This window comes from Micromys minutus, assembly GCF_963924665.1.
Source record: "Micromys minutus genome assembly, chromosome: 27".
Classification (NCBI taxonomy): Eukaryota; Metazoa; Chordata; class Mammalia; order Rodentia; family Muridae; genus Micromys; species Micromys minutus.
The window spans coordinates 40,262,393-40,278,997 of NC_137962.1; the positions used below are offsets into that span (position 1 = coordinate 40,262,393).

Here is a 16,605-nt window from a genome sequence, read left to right on the forward strand (position 1 = left end):
GCATGGCACAGAATAGGAACTCAGGAAATATTTCTCAAATAATAGTGAAACCAGCAGGCAACAGTTGTACTAGAGAGACAGAGAAGGGAGAAAATGTTCCTTCCCCCACAAGTCAAATCAGAGTTAAATCCTGGTGTGATCTCTAAGTCCCTCTGAGACATATTATCAAGAGAGAGAATTTTTGAAGCCCCAAAGAAATTTCTCAAGCATCCCCAGAAACCAACATGGACTTTGTTAGTAGTTATCGAAAGGGGTTTCCCAGAGAGGAGTTGAGGGTCCTTGAGGCCTGGAACAGCCACGCTGAAGGCTCTCAGGCAGCTAGGCTCTACGGAGGGGTTTGCTTACGGAGTTCCAGGGACTGCTGCCCCCCCCCCCGTCTCTGTTCCCGGGTACCTCTCCTCTTCCCCTCTACAGCATCCCTGTTAGCATCACCCCGGATCCTGGGAGGTGCTTTCTTACCTGAATTGGTCCTGTCTCTTTCAATAATAACTATGCATATCAGAGCTGGAAACCTGCAGGTTGGCCTGGAATCCGGTTTCCCTGAAAATTCTGTAGATCGTGGAACTGGAGAGGCAACCAGAAAGGGACAGAAAGAGAGCAGGACACGGTTTATAGATTATTTGTTTATTTAGTTCCTTACTTATTATTGGTTTGGGTTCTTCTGTTGTTTTTGTTTTGTTTGTGATAGGGTTTCTCTGTGCAACAGCTGAGGCTGGCCTGGGACTCCCTCTGTAGACCAGTCTGGCCTCAGTCTCATAGAGACCCACCGGCTTCTGCCTCCCGAGTGATGGGAATGAAGGCGTGCGCCACCACGTCCAGTAATTTATTGTTTTTTTTTTTAAGACAGAGTTTCTCTGTGTTGCTCTGGCTGTCCTGGAACTTGCTCTGCAGACCAGGCTGACCTTGCACTCAGAGATCTGCCTGCCTCTGCCTCCTAAGTGTTGGGATTAAAGGTTTGTGCCACCAAGCCCAGGTAGGAAGGGAGTCTTGGGAAGGGAGGGAGAATATCATAAGAGAGTTATCATTGCCTTTTCTGAATTCCCTCAAGATTTTGATCCTAAGTAGAATTCCCAGAGGGCTGTCTGGATGCCAGTCATTAGCTGCTATTATATCTGGAGTTAGCCAATGCAATAAACATGGATTGGGTACCTGCTGTATACATTCTGTTCCGAAGACAGCCAGGAGGAGGCTCTAAGTATAGAGACCTCAAAGCCCACCCCCACAGCCTGAACAGAGTAATAGGGAGGCCAGGATGGACCTGCAAGACAGTTCCTTGTGCCAGTGAGAGCAGGCATTGCAGCAAGGGAGGGGGAATGTGTCTCAGAGACAACTGGTCAGGTGTGACAGAAACAAGATCTGCATATGGAAGCTGGAGGTCAAAGCTGAGTCCCACCCTAGGATACACACACCTGGACCCCCCAGGTCTCCCCCGGCCAATCATAGTGAGGACATTACACTTCATCAGCCAGACAGAAAGCAACTGGAAGCAGTTTGTCTCATTCAGTACAGGGCCTGGAATATAATAGTTCCTCAGTAAATGCCTCACGTGGAATACAGGATCCCTCTGGAGCACGCTCCGGTGTGTTGAATCTCCACTTCCTTAAAGTTAAAGAGAGAAATGTCTGAGGCATGGGCTCACCTCACCTGCATCGAGGGTGGGCTTTGTGTCCCATGGGACCCAAGGCCTAACATGAGTTCACTGAGCAACGCAGGGGTTCTAGAGCCCATAAAACAAATGAGCAGACGTTTTCTGCAAAGGAGAGAGAGGACATGTTTTCAGCTGTTTAAGCCACACTGGGTCCATCCCAGCCACAGACAGTGGAGGCCATTGAATAAATACCCCTTTCTCTGATAACCCAGGCTGGCCTTAACTTACTATAGACTCAACCAACTTTTCTTAGTTAGGGTGTCATCGCTGTGAAGAGCACCATGACCACGGCAAGTCTTACAAAGGCAAACAATTAATTGGGTCTGGCTTATAGTTTCAGAGGTTCAGTCCATTATCATGGCAGGAAGCATGGCAGTGTGCAGGCAGACCATGGTGCTGGGAGAGTTGACAGTTCTACATCCTGTTCCCAAGACAGGCAGGAGGAAAGACTCAAAGCCCACCCCAAAGTGACACACTTCCTCTAACCAGGGCACACCTCCTCCAATAAAGCCACACCTGCTAACAGTGCCCTTCCCATTAACCAAGCCTATTCACACCACCACAACCTTAAAATTCCAATTCTCTTTGCTTGTTTGTTTTTGTTTTGTTCTGTTTTCAAGACACGGTTTCTCTGTGTAGCCCTGGCTGTCCTGGAACTCACTCTGTAGACCAGGCTGGCTTCAAACTTACAGAGATCCACCTGCCTCTGCCTCCCCAGTACTGGGATTACAGGCATAAGCCGACAGCCTGGTTTTTATTAGATGTCACTTATTAAGGGAAAGTAGATGCAGGATTTTTATTCTTCCACGAAAGCCCATTCACAAAAGCACGCAGCAGCTAGGCTGGTGTGGGTGTGCTGGCCCTGAGCTATATAATGTAGCAGTCTGAGCTAGACAATATGGCTCTAGGAAGGTCAAAGCCACCGCTCCTGTCAGTCTACACGGTCAGGGGAGCTGGGAGGTAGAGCTAATTTCTCTAGAACAATCCCTGACTTTGTACATTCTTTCTGGTTCAAAAGCCCCTCACAGGCCCCTCTTACTCTGTCTGTATCTCCATTTCACGCCTGCCTTATCACCACACACTGCAATCGCCCGCCCAGCATCCTGGCAAGACATGAGTCTCTTAGTCTCTAACCCACGAATTTCTTCACCCCAGCATCCAGCACGGGGCCTGATGCGGTGACAGGGTTTCGTAATGCGCTTCACTGACAGATCAAGGGAGTAACTGGACGGGGCAGTGAGTGTGGAGTAAGTCATGATGAAATGTTACCAGGGACAAAGCAAGCAGCAGAGCCTTAGAATTGCTGGGGACCAGCAAGGTGGGTGGGTCTCACCTGGAGGTAGGTGGAGCCTAAATCAGCCCAAAGCCCAGGTCGGTCAAACCCACAACCTTAGCTCACCTGGTACCTGAGAGATTAGGAGAGAGAATTTACCTGAAGGCTAGCTATCTGGGGGAAAACTAGGGACCTGTCTTAGGGTTTCATCACTGTGAAGAGACACCATGACCAAAGCAACTCTTATAAAGGAAAGCATTTGATTGGGGCTGGCTTACAGTTTCAGAGGTTCGGTCTAATACCATCCATACTAGAAGCATGGCAGCGTGCAGGCAGATGTGGTGCTGGAAGAGCTGAGAGTCTGAGGCTCTCATTTCACACTGGGTGGAGCCTGAGCACAGGAACTTCAAAGCCCACCCCCACAGTGACACAATTCCTCTAAGAAGGCCACGCCTACTCCAACAAGATCACACTGGCTAAGAGTGCCACTTCCCATGGGTCAAGCACATTCAAACCACTACAGGACCCTATGTTGCTGCAGAAGTAGAAGGCAGCCCAGGGTGCTGGGGGAACCTTGCTCCCCTGTCACACTTCCCACAGGGGCATTCACAAAACCATTTCCTAAAGATGTTAGCAGAGTGTAAACTTTGGTTCTAAAAAGATGATTCATTCATTCACTCGCTCATTCATTCATTCGCCATGATACACAAAGTATTCACTCTACCCTAGGTACTGTTATCCATACTAGGGATCTCACAGTGAACCAAAGAGACAACTAGACCCTTTGGGAAAGCTGTGTCCTAGTGGAGGCAAGAAGCAATAAGCGAAGAGCCTGTATTCCTGCCTGAGATGACCTCAGAGATGGAATAAGGAAGGGCTGTCATCTAGACTAGGGGCCAAGGCAGTCTTTCTGGATGAGGTTGGGGAGAGAGTGAGAAGACTTCTTAGGAAGAGATGACCTAGCAGAGAGAACTACCAAGTGAAGGCTTTGAAACAAGAACAGTACCCCATCTTTGGGCAACTCAAACAAAGCCAGCCTAGCTGGAGTCCAGCCCATGACCAAGAGAGGAGAGACATAGAAGGGTCCCAGCCTGGTGGGTGTGGGGAGAGAATCAGTGTCCTTCTGGGTGAGATGGGGCCTGATGTGGAAAGGGCAGCCAGCCATCAGAGGCAGGAGACTAGAGGGAGGAATGGAGGCATGGAGGCCAGTTCTGGCTTACAGGGCAGACACAGTGCAGACCAGAAAGAGGTAAAGCAAGATGATCCTGACAGAGTTGGGGCAGCCAGAGACTGGGGTGGGCTGAAGGCAGGACAGATGAACACTGAATCCCAAGTAGAGAACTCCGAACAAGACAGGATGGAAGGCAGGGAAGGACGATATTCGGGGCAGTGGGAAAGACTCAGCCGACAGAGACGCCAGAGCCTGCCCCTTCAAGGCAGCTCTGCCTTTGGACCTCCGGACTTGAAAGGACAGGGTAGGATCCAGGAAGGTAATGTGTGCCCCAGTGGTTACAGAATCACAAGCCTGCCTGACTCTTCCTATTGCTATGATAAAAATACCCTAACAAGAGTACCTCAAGGGAGAATTTATTAGCTCACAGTTCAAGAATACAGCCGATCACGGCAGGAGAGTCAGGGCAAGGGGAGCTTGAAGCAGCTGGTCTCATCACATCCACAGCCAGGAAACAAAGATAGATAGACACATGCTGCCTCTCAGCTCCTTTTCTCCAGGATCCAAGCCAGGGAATGGCGTCACCCACAGTGGGCAGCTCTTCACACCTCAATAAAATCAGGAAGACCAGACAGGCACACCCAGAGGCCCATCTCTTTCAAGTTGACAAATTAACACTACCCATGACACCACCTGCACACACGTGACTACAGTGCCCAGAGCTGGAGGGGGGGGGGGTTGATGGCTGTTTTCATACAGTGTGACCTGGGAAGGCCACTCAGAGAAGCTGGCATTCAGGGTGACATGACTCCCTTTGCCTCCAGCAGATGACAAGTTCCCTGCCTGGGCTGTTCACGTTTAACTAAATTGATAGAGGTGCAAGGAAAAGGGGCAGATCCAGCAAAGCAGCCCGCACCCATGCAACGTCCCCCTCAACCCCAGCAGCTCCACTCAATCCACAGAGGGAACTGCTGAGGGACCGAGCCCTTTCTCCATGTTCTTCTGAACTTGCTCCAAGAAAAGCAGAGTTGTGAATAGAAGTAGGGACGAGATATGGCTATGTCCGTTCCTTTTGTCACTGGCCTTTAGGCTCTTCCCAACCCAAGCCCACTGTTAAATGAACAGTTGTAAGACCCCGAGGAATCCTAGCTCAGGAGTGTGACCCACAGAACCCAATTAGATGATAGACCGCTGCAATAACAAAAGGTTTGATTCCATGTACATGGGATTGTTCATCCTCACAGGGAGAGTCAACCCTGAACTCAAAAGGCATACATCTTTTATACTTTTTTGTGAGGGGCATAAACTACTATTTTACCATCAGTCAGCGGTATAATTTTCCGAAAGAGGAGAGGAAGGGGAGAGGAAAGGGGGGAGAAACTTTAGCAGTAAGGTTGTTGACAATTTGCAGTTTCCCTTGGAATTCAGTACAGGGAGGAGTAGGGGAGCTGTTCCTAAAGCAGTCATTTTTGTTTTGTCTTAACTCAGCTTGGTCAGTATAGCTTGACCTGTCCACTAAAACTTTGTTTTTATATTTTTAAAAACTTTGAGAGGTTTAGGTTGATGATGACATACTTTTCTATGAGACCTTGTGGCTGTCAGCCAGTAAATTCTGTCCTTGTTTACTTTTCTCAAAAATGGGTGTTCTGAAAAAGTCTCAGAGCCCCTAAAAGCTTTGTTTTCTACATCAGAACCACACGGAGAAGCTACGGGGAGCCCAGCCCCGTCAAACCTGTGCTTCCCGGGGCCCTGAAGCTTCCGATGAAGATGCCACCTAGAGACAAGTGTCTCTTCCTCCTTCCCTTTTAAGTGTGAATGACTTCCAGTCCTCCTGGAGGAGCAGACTGCTTCCTGTACCTCCAGGCGCTGAGGATGTGGAAGCTGACAGCATCGGAGGCCTGGCCTCAGGCACTCGAGATTTGCAATCAACGAAATTAGCAAGTTCATCATCAAGCATGTTAGACTCTGCTCTCGATACAGGAAAAGTCAGGCAGCAAAGAGGTGGGGGTCCCTACTGCCAGAGGAGGGGCTCACAGCACTCACTGGGGAGTTTGAGCGACAACCTGAAGAACAAAGCAGAGTGACCAAAGCCAAAGGGGTCAGTGTGCCACCTCTGCCCTCCTTGTCCACTCGCGATGACATGGGACAGAAGGGGAGTACAGAGAGTCCTAGGAGGCTGTGACTAGACAGGAATCTCCTGGTCAGCGAAGGGAACACAAGCTCACACGTCTTCCTGAGGGCCTGGAACAAGGAAGGGTTTCCCTGAGGGGACAAATGGATGCATTCCTACATGGTCTTCCTCCCTGACCACCATCTTTCCTGAGTCTGAGCCCAGGTCTCCTAGTGATGTGAGAGCAGCATTGAGAACCCTCACCCTCTGCCCCCACTAGGGTTAAATGGCTTTCCCACTGAGCGCCGTAGGCCATGGGATGTCTAGCAGCCACCATCATCTTTCCAATGCCAACATATGTCTCTGCTAGGGTCTGCATCTGTGCTGTGGACTGTGTCTGGTACCTGTGTGCCCAAGCATCTAAGTATATGTGTGTATGTATGTTCATACATATGCATCTACACATATCCCTTTCTGTTTCAGAAGCAGGTTTTTGGGTACTAGGGGTATTCCTGCTATGTCCAAAATATGGAAATTTGTGTTTCTTAGATTTCCTCATATAGCTCAGAGTGAGGGAAAAAGAATCAGGGCAATTGGTTCAATTCCACAATCACATACTAAGCACCTACTGTATGCCAGACTCCCATATCTACAACACTATATAGACTTTCTTAGGACAAGATAAAAAGGTAGGTTAGGTCTCCTACTCAGCATTCAGAGCCTGGAGCTAGAACTTGTGGGGAAGAACTAATCTTACACACACACACACACACAACTCACATACACAGGAGTGCTGGGTACCAAGTTCAGCATGCTCAATACACAAAGCCCCTAAAAGGGACCGACAAAGAAGGAACTGGGGACTCCAGACACAGCCACTCATTACCTCCCCTCAGCATCCAGAGTCATGGCTGAGGGAGAGAGCCCCTCAGTAGTGACTGAAGTCATACCACCATTAAAGAAAGACATCTGACAGGAAGGAGAAAGCAAACACCAGGCGGCCATGAGGGGTTACCCGGGGACGAATACACTGTGATAGGCCACCAAGAGGCAGGAGAACAGAAGGACCACATGGGTTTCAACTCAGAGGTTTCAACGCCAGCAGCCTGCTCTAGGCTGCCTCTCTGGCTTCGTTTCCAATGCTACCTCCTGAGGTTGGGAGGTTGGGAGGAGGGTGAAGGGAGCTGACTTGGGACGTTGCTTCTGAGCAGCCTGGAGCCCAAGAAGCACTCAGAAGACATTAGGCATTGTGGTTGCTTAGTGTGGCGGTGTGTGTGATGACTGTGGGGCAGAAGGCAAAGAAGGGGAAGCTGGGATGGGAGCGGAGCTGAGGAGAGAGCTTCCCTTACCAGGTGGCTCCTCAAGACAAAGGCAGTCTTTGAACAGAGACTAGGAAGCAGGGAGCTACATTGTGGATATTCTCCCACCCCATCCCCAGCAGGGGGAGGGGCTACCTCCGGCCCAAGAAGGCATCTGGCATCTCTGCTGCTGGCCTACTGAGACATCAGCTTAGCGCTGAGATGGTACCCTGCCCACCTTGTGTGCGAGGGATAAGAACAGAGAACATAGTCAGATGCTCAGACTCACAGCCTGGCTCCTCAGTGTGCTGGGCTCAGCCAGGAAAGGAGAAGCCAGCTGGGAGACCTCAGGCTGTGAAAGCCAGGAGGTGCAGCAGGGTGGGAAGGGTTCCAACTGGGATGAGAGGAAAGTCACCCTACTCTTTTCTAAGGCTCAATCAGGCCACTTTCCTTTTGGGTCTGGTTTTTTTTTTTTTGTTGTTGTTGTTGTTGTTTTGGGGTTTTTTTGTTTTTTGTTGTTGTTTTGTTTTGTTTTGTTTTTTTGTTTTGTTTTGTTTCTGTTTTCCATTTTGTTTTGTGATGCTGGGAATCAAACCCAGGGCCTGGCAGGCCCTCCACCTGTGAGTTGCAGCCCCAGCCCTGATCTCTGTTTCTGTTAAGATTCTTCTTCTTGAGAGGTGGTGGTGGCATACACCTTGAATGTCAGCACCCGGGAGGCAGAGGCAGCTGGGTCTCTGTGAGTTTAGAGTTCCAGGACAGCCAGAAATACCCAGAGAAACACTGTCTCAAAAAAAAAAAAAATATTTCCCTCTCTGGAATGTGAAAGAACTTGAGGACAGGAGGCTGTACAGTGTCCTCCCTTACCTCATCCATCTCGGGGACTGTTTGCCACGTGAATAAATGAGATACCGTGTTCCCTAAGTCTTCCTGGCAAGCTCACAGAACTTCTTCCTGCAAGGAGAGAAGAGACGGAGCTAGGTTTCCAGCGGATACAAGGCCACCCTCCCACCTCGGAGGACACCCTGCCCTGCTTTTCCTTCAGTCCCTACTGTGCTGAGGGCGGAGATGCACAGGGAGTTGAGAAGTCAAGGTCTGCGTTGTTAGCCCTCCCCAGCCACCACAGGGACGTGAGGAAGTCCCTGAGGCAAGGTTTGGAAGTGAAAGAACGTCATCCAAACTCCTGAATGCAGGCCTTGCAGATACTGGGAGAACCACCCAGCCCTGTGCCTCTACATTATAGACAAGGGGAAACTGAGACCCAGAAAATGAAATGCCTCGCTCTATGCAGAGCACTTCCTGGGAGCAGGACCCAGGCACATTCTCCAGTCACACGTCCCCTGCCCAGCACTCCTGCAGGCTCTCCTTGTCACACGTCACACAGCAAGGAAGTGTCTCCAGGTCCAGGCTAGTAACCAATCAGTGCGGAGCAGGGCAGTGCCACCCTTGCCACCCTGGCCCAGGCAGGTTCCACTAGACCCTACTCCTACTTCAGTGTTCCCTGGTTTTGTGGCTGCTGGGTTGCAGCCTACACTAGCAAGCACCCACCTCAGGACTCCCCCTGCCCCAATCCCAAGAGAGGGCTAGCCATAGGGCTCAGCCCATCGCCAAACCTGACAGCCTGAGTTCAATCCCTAGGACCCACAGGGTGGAAGGAGTCCCCCACAAGTTGTCCTTGGACCTCAGATCATAATCACAGCAGCACACTCAGGCTCTCCCCTCCTCACCACCACACATATAAAGTAAATGAGTAGGAAGGTGTGTGTGTGAGAGGGAGTGTGCAGGGGGGAGAAGAAACAGCCACACCTACTCTTGTGTGATACCAGCTCCTGACCCTTGGGGACATGTGTTGTACTTGTGGCCCAGGCTCCTCCCCACAGCAGTTGAGAAGCTGGTTGTACTCCTTCCTGATCTCTATATATAGATCTGGGGAAACTGAGGCAGGGGCCCAGGCAGCATGGTGAGCAGAGATGCTCAAACAGCTGTCTTCTGAACCTGAGTGATGGTTACACACAGCAGAATATGGAGGAGCACTTGGCACAGTACTCCCCAACACAGCCAGTGCTCCCCAAGTAGCCCCCTGTGTCCCTAACATATCTCCCACGAGGCATCACAGAGAACAAATGGGTGCTGAGCACTTGACTATGTCCCCAACCTGACAGCAGCCTGATTCATCTTCACAGTCACCCTGAGGCCACTATGGCTGTTTCCCTGTTGCACAGATGGGAAAGCCAGGCACAGACACAGCTAGCTAATGAGGCAGGCTTCTCTCGCTCTCTTTCTTTCTCTTCTTTCTCTCTGCCAGTCTCTCTTTCCCTTTCCAGAACACACACACACATATACACAGATATATACATGTACACACAAACATACACACACATATACCATAAACATTCACACACACACATATACACATAAACATTCACACACACACATATACACATAAACATTCACACACTCACATACACAAACACACACACATATATATACAAATAAACTTTCATACACTCACATACACAAACACACATATATACACATAAACATTCACACACATACACAAACACACACATACATACACACACATACATATATACACATAAACATTTACACACTCACATACACAAACACACACATACATACACACACATATACACATATATACACATAAACATTCACACACTCTCATACACAAACACACACATACACACATACATACACACAAATACACATAAACATTCACACACTCACATACACAAACACACACACATATATATACAAATAAACTTTCATACACTCACATACACAAACACACATATATACACATAAACATTCACACACATACACAAACACACACATACATACACACACATACATATATACACATAAACATTTACACACTCACATACACAAACACACACATACATACACACACATATACACATATATACACATAAACATTCACACACTCACATACACAAACACACACACATACAGGTAAACACAGATACACACACATACATGTAAACACTCACACACACATACACACATCTTCTATTACTCATCTACTTTCATGGTCATTGGCCACATCAGCCAATTGGAACAAGAATTGAGTACAGGCAGGATACATGAGCCTAGAAAGTTCTTCCCAACCTAGCATGTCTGCTGCCACAGAAACCCATTAAAAAGGATCAAGTCCCAGTAGGTTAACACTCATAGATTTCAACACTGAGCAGGAACCGAGGAGTTACCCTCTGTGCACTAACCACTGTGACTCTCGGCATACAAGCCAAGAGAAGATGGTGATTGGATACGGAGGAAGGATCCCGGGGATACAGGATGGTTACAACTTTAGGGCCCACGGGTCCCACAGTGCCAGCCGAGTGTAGACCTGAGGCCAGAGAAGAGAAAGAAGACCAGAAGAGCCTGCAGCAGGTGGATTTCTACACCCTTGTTTACTGATTGTCACCTACTCACTCTGTGGGGGGGGGGTGTCGGCGAGAACAGCATGGCCTCTGAGTGCTGCTATACACACTATACACCGGCTGTGCCTGCCCCCAAGAGCAGCTTCACACTGTGATGGCCTTAAGAGTTGGTTTCCAGAAGCCCAAGATCACAACCATGATTTGCCAAGAGGACCTGGCAGAGAGCACTAACAAAGAATGTTGGCTCAGTTTCCCTAATCCTCATTCACCGTGTACCCAAACTCACCCCTGTCCCACCCCTGGCGAAGACAAAAGGCCCCTTCCTAAGCACGATCCTTCCCATGAGTCAAGACATGAGTCACTTCTGCCACCAACACAGAAAACATGAAGTTAACTTTGCACCTGTAAACCTCAGCACACGGGCTGAGGCGGGTGGATCAGAGTTTGAGGCCAGCCTGGGCTACACAACTAGTTCTAGCCAGTCTGAGCCACCATATCAAAAGGGGAAGGGAAGAGGTTTTTTTAAAAAAAAGGGGGGGGAAGGAAGCGATAAAGAGCCCCCAAATACACAAACACTTCCCTTAAAACAGCACCCTCATGTCTTTTGGTCACTGCAGCTTGTGAGAGAACCCGTAATTATAACCCTGCTCCATAATACATGGATATAGCTCTGGAAGACTTCGAACTAGGGATGTCTAAATGTGGAGATTCTCCTTTCCCTGCTCCTCTCCCTCCTCCTTCCTTCCTCCCCTCCTCCTCTCCTCACCCTTCCGGCCTGGCCTGGCCTCGCCCTCCAAAGTTTGTTCTCCCCATCTTCACATCATTTTCCCCGCCAGCCCGCAAGTCTAAAAACCACAGGACAAAGTTATCTTCTCTCCCCCACTTAGCCACTTGAGACACCCAAGAGTGTCTCAGACTGACTCTCTTCTGCCCATGTCCTGGACCGTGCCCACAGTAAAGCAAGCTCCACTGCTTAGGTCAGCATCTTTCCTCCAGGCCTGCACTCCCTTTTGACTTTGCTTCCTGTGATGCAATCAGACCCTCTACAGCCCTCCTGGTTCTAAGTCCCTCGCTCTGAAGACAGAGGCACACTCTGACCTTGACCCACAAGGCCCCTACTGACCCAGGTGGCTCCACCTGGCTCTGGACCAGACCTTGTTCCTCCTCAGCTTCCTCTCTCATGGGTCCTCAAGTCCCTCCATTGAGTGCCCGTGAGCCTGGCCCTGTCAGTCACTGAACAAACAACTTGTCTCACACCACTTGGTGCTGTTTCTGTCCCACAAACACTCCTAGCAGCGGCCTCCACTCTGCCTGAGAGCTGTTCCCCACTGACCCAAGCTCAACCCCACATCAGTCTCTAGGGAAGCCCACCCGATCCCAGACTAGGCAGGGGATGCCATGGTTAGACGACAGGCCTGAGATCATAGCACTTGGACAGACAGATTTCTCTAGGTCTCAGTTTCAGTCTCTGGATAATAGAAGTAAAGTTTTCTCCATCGGCTGGGGCGAGAGAGAAGGCTTAAAGCTATGTCTGCTACACACTCAATCCTCAGGATAACACACACACACACACACACACACACATACACACACACACACACACATACACACACACATACACACACATACACACACACACACACACACACACACACACACACACACCAGACCTCCCGACTCCTTGGGAACATAAGTCTCTTGAGGGATAGGACCTTCTTCTCTCACTGAGGCAGACCAGGCAGTCTCTGATGTAAATGTGTTGGGAGCCTCATATCAGCTAGTGTATGCTGCTCAGTTGGTGGCTCAGTGTCTGAGAGATCTCAGGGTTCAGGTTAGTTGAGACTGCTGGTTTTCCTATTGGGTCCCCCTCCTCCTTAGTTTCTTCCAGCCTTTCCCTAATTCAACCACAGGGGTCCCTGGCTTCTGTCCATTAGTTGGGTATAAGTATCTGCATCTGGCTCTTTCAGCTGCATGTTGGGCTTCTCAGAGGGCAGCCATGCTAGACTCCTGTCTGTAAGCACACCATAGCATCAGTAATAGTGTCAGGCCTTGGAGCCTCCCCTTAGGCTGGATCCCAATTTGGGCCAGTCACTGGACCTCCTTTCCCTCTCAGTCTCTTCTCCATTTTTGTCCCTGCAGTTCTTTTAGACAGGGACTCTGTTACCATTTGATGACCTGTATCTCCTTCATCAGAACACAGTTTGGTAAAGATGGGGCAAAACTTGTCTTTATATACCCTGGGACTGGTACAGGGGTTGGCACTCCAAAAAAGACCCCTCTGTCTCAGGCAAACATTGCTGTCTCAATGCAACATGCACTGTCTACTAGAAGCGTTCAGCTACCACCAGCAAGCAGAATCCACCCACCAAGGCCTTGGCTTCCAGGGGCAGCATGAACTTTTAAGAGGCTGGCCTTGCAAGGCACACAGTGAGAATTCTCACAGCAGCAGAAGCAGAGCTGGTTATCTAGTCCAGGCTGTTTTGAGGCCCTTGGCATCAGGCCAGTCTCCTCTGATGAACACAAGTATGCTGTGGGCAGGAAGAGCCATTTCCTTGGAGAAGGGAGACAGAGTCATCCCTCTGTATCCATTTGGAAAGAACAGAGTCATCTCTGTAACAGTCCACATAGCAAGTCCACAGCACAGAGTCCAGTCCTGCCCACCACCTTCTAGCACCTTTCCAAAGCTCCTTGGGACAGCCCTGGTTCTGTTCTGGATTAGAAACCCTGCTTACTAGCTGGGTAGCCTTAAACAAGTTTCCCCACCTCTCTGAGCTTGGTTTTCTCAGTCTCTACATCACAGCAAAGGTGTGATACATGTTAGGTCCCAGCTCAGGACCCTGGCCAGGCTGTAAGAGCTCACCACCCCACATGCTTGTACCAATGGAAATTAAGGAAGAAAAAAACTGTATGTATGTGCACGAATGCATGTGTGTGTGTGTGTGTGTGTGTGTGTGTGTGTGTGAGTATACATAGCCATATCTATATCTGCGTCTCCATGTGTGTACACATGAGTGCTTGAGTCAGGGTCCAGCTAAGGACCAAGTGAATGTTCTAAGAAATAGCTTATATGACAGCACATCTCCCTAAGGTCTGAGGAGTGAAGCAGCCCTGTCCCCAGAACTGAGACTTCAGAGTAAGCCTCTGGCCCAGCTTCTGTCTTTGGCCTGCCTGGACATGGAGCTCTGCATACCTTCAGGTCCCCTACCCCTTCCTAAAATTGTCTATTCACCAAATAACAGTAGTGAGTAGTTAGACCCTATCATAGGTAAGGGGTGCTCCCTAAAATTATTTGAAACCCCTGTTTCCAAAGTGTGATAGCACATGCCTTTAATATCAGTACTGCAGAGCCTGTGAATGTGAGGACAACCTGGTCTACATACTAAATTCTAGGATAGCCTGGGCTACATAGAAAGACTGTCTCAAGAAAGAAAAAGGGAAGGGAAGGGAGGGAAGGGAAGGGAAGGGAAGGGAAGGGAAGGGAAGGGGAGGGGAGGGGAAGGAAAGGAAGGGAAGGGAAGGGGAGGGAAGTGAAGGGAAGGGGAGGGGAGGGGAGGGGAGGGGAGGGGAGGGGAGGGGAGGGAAGGGAAGGGAAGGGAAGGGAAGGGAAGGGGAGGGGAGGGAAGGGGAGGGGAGGGGAGGGAAGGGAAGGGAAGGGAAGGGAAGGGAAGGGAAGGGAAGGGAAGGGGAGGGGAGGGAAGGGAAGGGAAGGGAAGGGAAGGGAAGGGAAGGGAAGGGAAGAGAAGGGAAGAGAAGGAGTAAAAGGAGCTGTTCCCTAGCCAGCATAGCAAGCCTATAATCCCTGCACTTGAGAGACTGAGGCGAGAGGACTTCTGGTTCAAGGCTAGCCTGGACAACATAGTAAGACCCTGTCTAGGAAGAAGGGAAAGAAGCTTTTCCTCTCAGATCCTCAGCCTTTGGCTATCCAAAGGGACAAGGTCAGGGACATACATGATATCTTTACCCCCAAACTATACCATAATCAATCACTGGGCTTAGTTCAAAGGCCCCGTGGTTTCCAAGCCCCTACTTTCTTAGAAGCCGAGGGAGGTCTGGTGGCACAGACCTCTCATCCCAGTACTCAGAAAGTTGAGGCAGACATGTCTTAATTTCAGTGGGTAAGTTCAAGGACAACCTAGGCACCTGTCTTGAGTGGTAGAAAGAGAACTGGGGGAGCAGGTGGTAGTAGAGTACATCCTCAGAATGTGGGGAGAGCTTGGGTCCAATCTACAGCACTGACAGGGGAGGGGGAGGTAGCTGCAGAGGAGGCAACCACAGCATCTAAGCAGGTATACCCCCAGTCCCTGCAGCTCCACCTCTGCGTGGTTACAGCTCCAGGACAGGAGTCAGCTGGGTCATGGTGCCACTTGCAAACAGCTTTTGATAGGGAAAGGCATATGACATTCAGGGACCCTCGAAGGTTCTATAGACTGGCATTCATTAGACTCCGATTCCCACAGACAGGCACACCCTCTCGCCACAGAGCTGTCACCCTCCCCTCTGTGGAGCCTCCTCCCCTGAAGCTGACTGTCTGTGCATCTTGCCAGCCAGGTCTTCTTTGCTTTCTCCCTCCAAGGCCCTGGGCCTCTCCTTTTCACTCTCTCTTTGCAGTGAGTCTGTCTGCTGGCCTTTCTGGGCCATTTTGTTCACACTGGAGATCTCCTGTGTCTTTGGAAAGAGTGACTAAGGAAGGAAGCTATAAAGAGAAGATATAGATAGCCCTTTGGGTTCTATGACTTACGATGAAAACGTACACATAAACATGCCCTGAATGTGACAACTGTCACTTACTGCCCCGCAAACGTATTTTATAAATCCATTGCCTGAAATGACGCAGTTAACTGTCACAATGCTCCTTGGAGACAGACTATCCCTGTCTTACTGAGGTGTGGGCACACAAGATGACAGTTCCAAATTTAAATAGCTAATAAATGCTCCGGCCAGGTTCCAGTCCAAGCCCCGTGACTTCACCTGCCTCGAGATATGCTCAAGTGTCCCCAAGCACCGGAGGAGGGGCTGGTTATAGATTTTATATGAAGAAGTCAGGGAAAGTGTCACAGAGGAAGATGACTTAGAGCTGGGCTTTGACAGATGAGTAGAAGTCTGTAGAGAAAAGAGAACAGGAAAGATGTCCCAGTGAGAAAGCTAAGTGTGACAAAAGTCAACAGTGTGATACATCCCAGGAGGCTGGCTGTGTCAGGGCAAGAAAACATGGAGGCCAAAAGGCAGGAGGCTGGAGGGGTGAAGCCTGAGTGACACGAGGCCCTGTGTATCCGACAGGGTGCTGGAGTCTGGTCCTAAAGGTCACAGAGAGTCTCTAAGGGACTATGAGATGGGCAGGGACCTTCCTTCCTCCCCTTCCTCACACTGCTAAACCATGTGGACACCAAAGCTGTATTCCCGAGGCCCTGGCCCCTGTGTACTGTCCCCACACACCCACATGCCCTCCCTGTGTCATTCATCTCTCATCTTCAGCCCTTCTGCCCCTCCCTGAGCCTCTGTGTTCTATGTTCCACAGGGGCCGTGAGAGCCTCCAGTATCTTCCCGATCCTGAGTGTGATCCTGCTCTTCATGGGTGGCCTCTGCATCGCAGCAAGTGAGTTTTACAAGACACGCCACAACATCATCCTGAGTGCTGGCATCTTCTTCGTGTCTGCAGGTAAGGCAGGGGTGTGCAGGGAGAGGACGG

General features: G+C 49.9%; 1 protein-coding gene across 1 annotated transcript in view; it reads left to right on the forward strand.

The window, feature by feature from the left end:
- Positions 1 to 16,605, forward strand: part of CACNG2 (calcium voltage-gated channel auxiliary subunit gamma 2) — a gene marked incomplete at both ends in the record, with an annotated part of 119,460 nt that overhangs the window by 101,237 nt on the left and 1,618 nt on the right. The window contains one exon of the mRNA XM_080939715.1: positions 16,435 to 16,575. Coding sequence (XP_080795841.1) covers positions 16,435 to 16,575 — 141 coding nt within the window. The remainder of the gene's footprint in view (positions 1 to 16,434; positions 16,576 to 16,605) is intronic.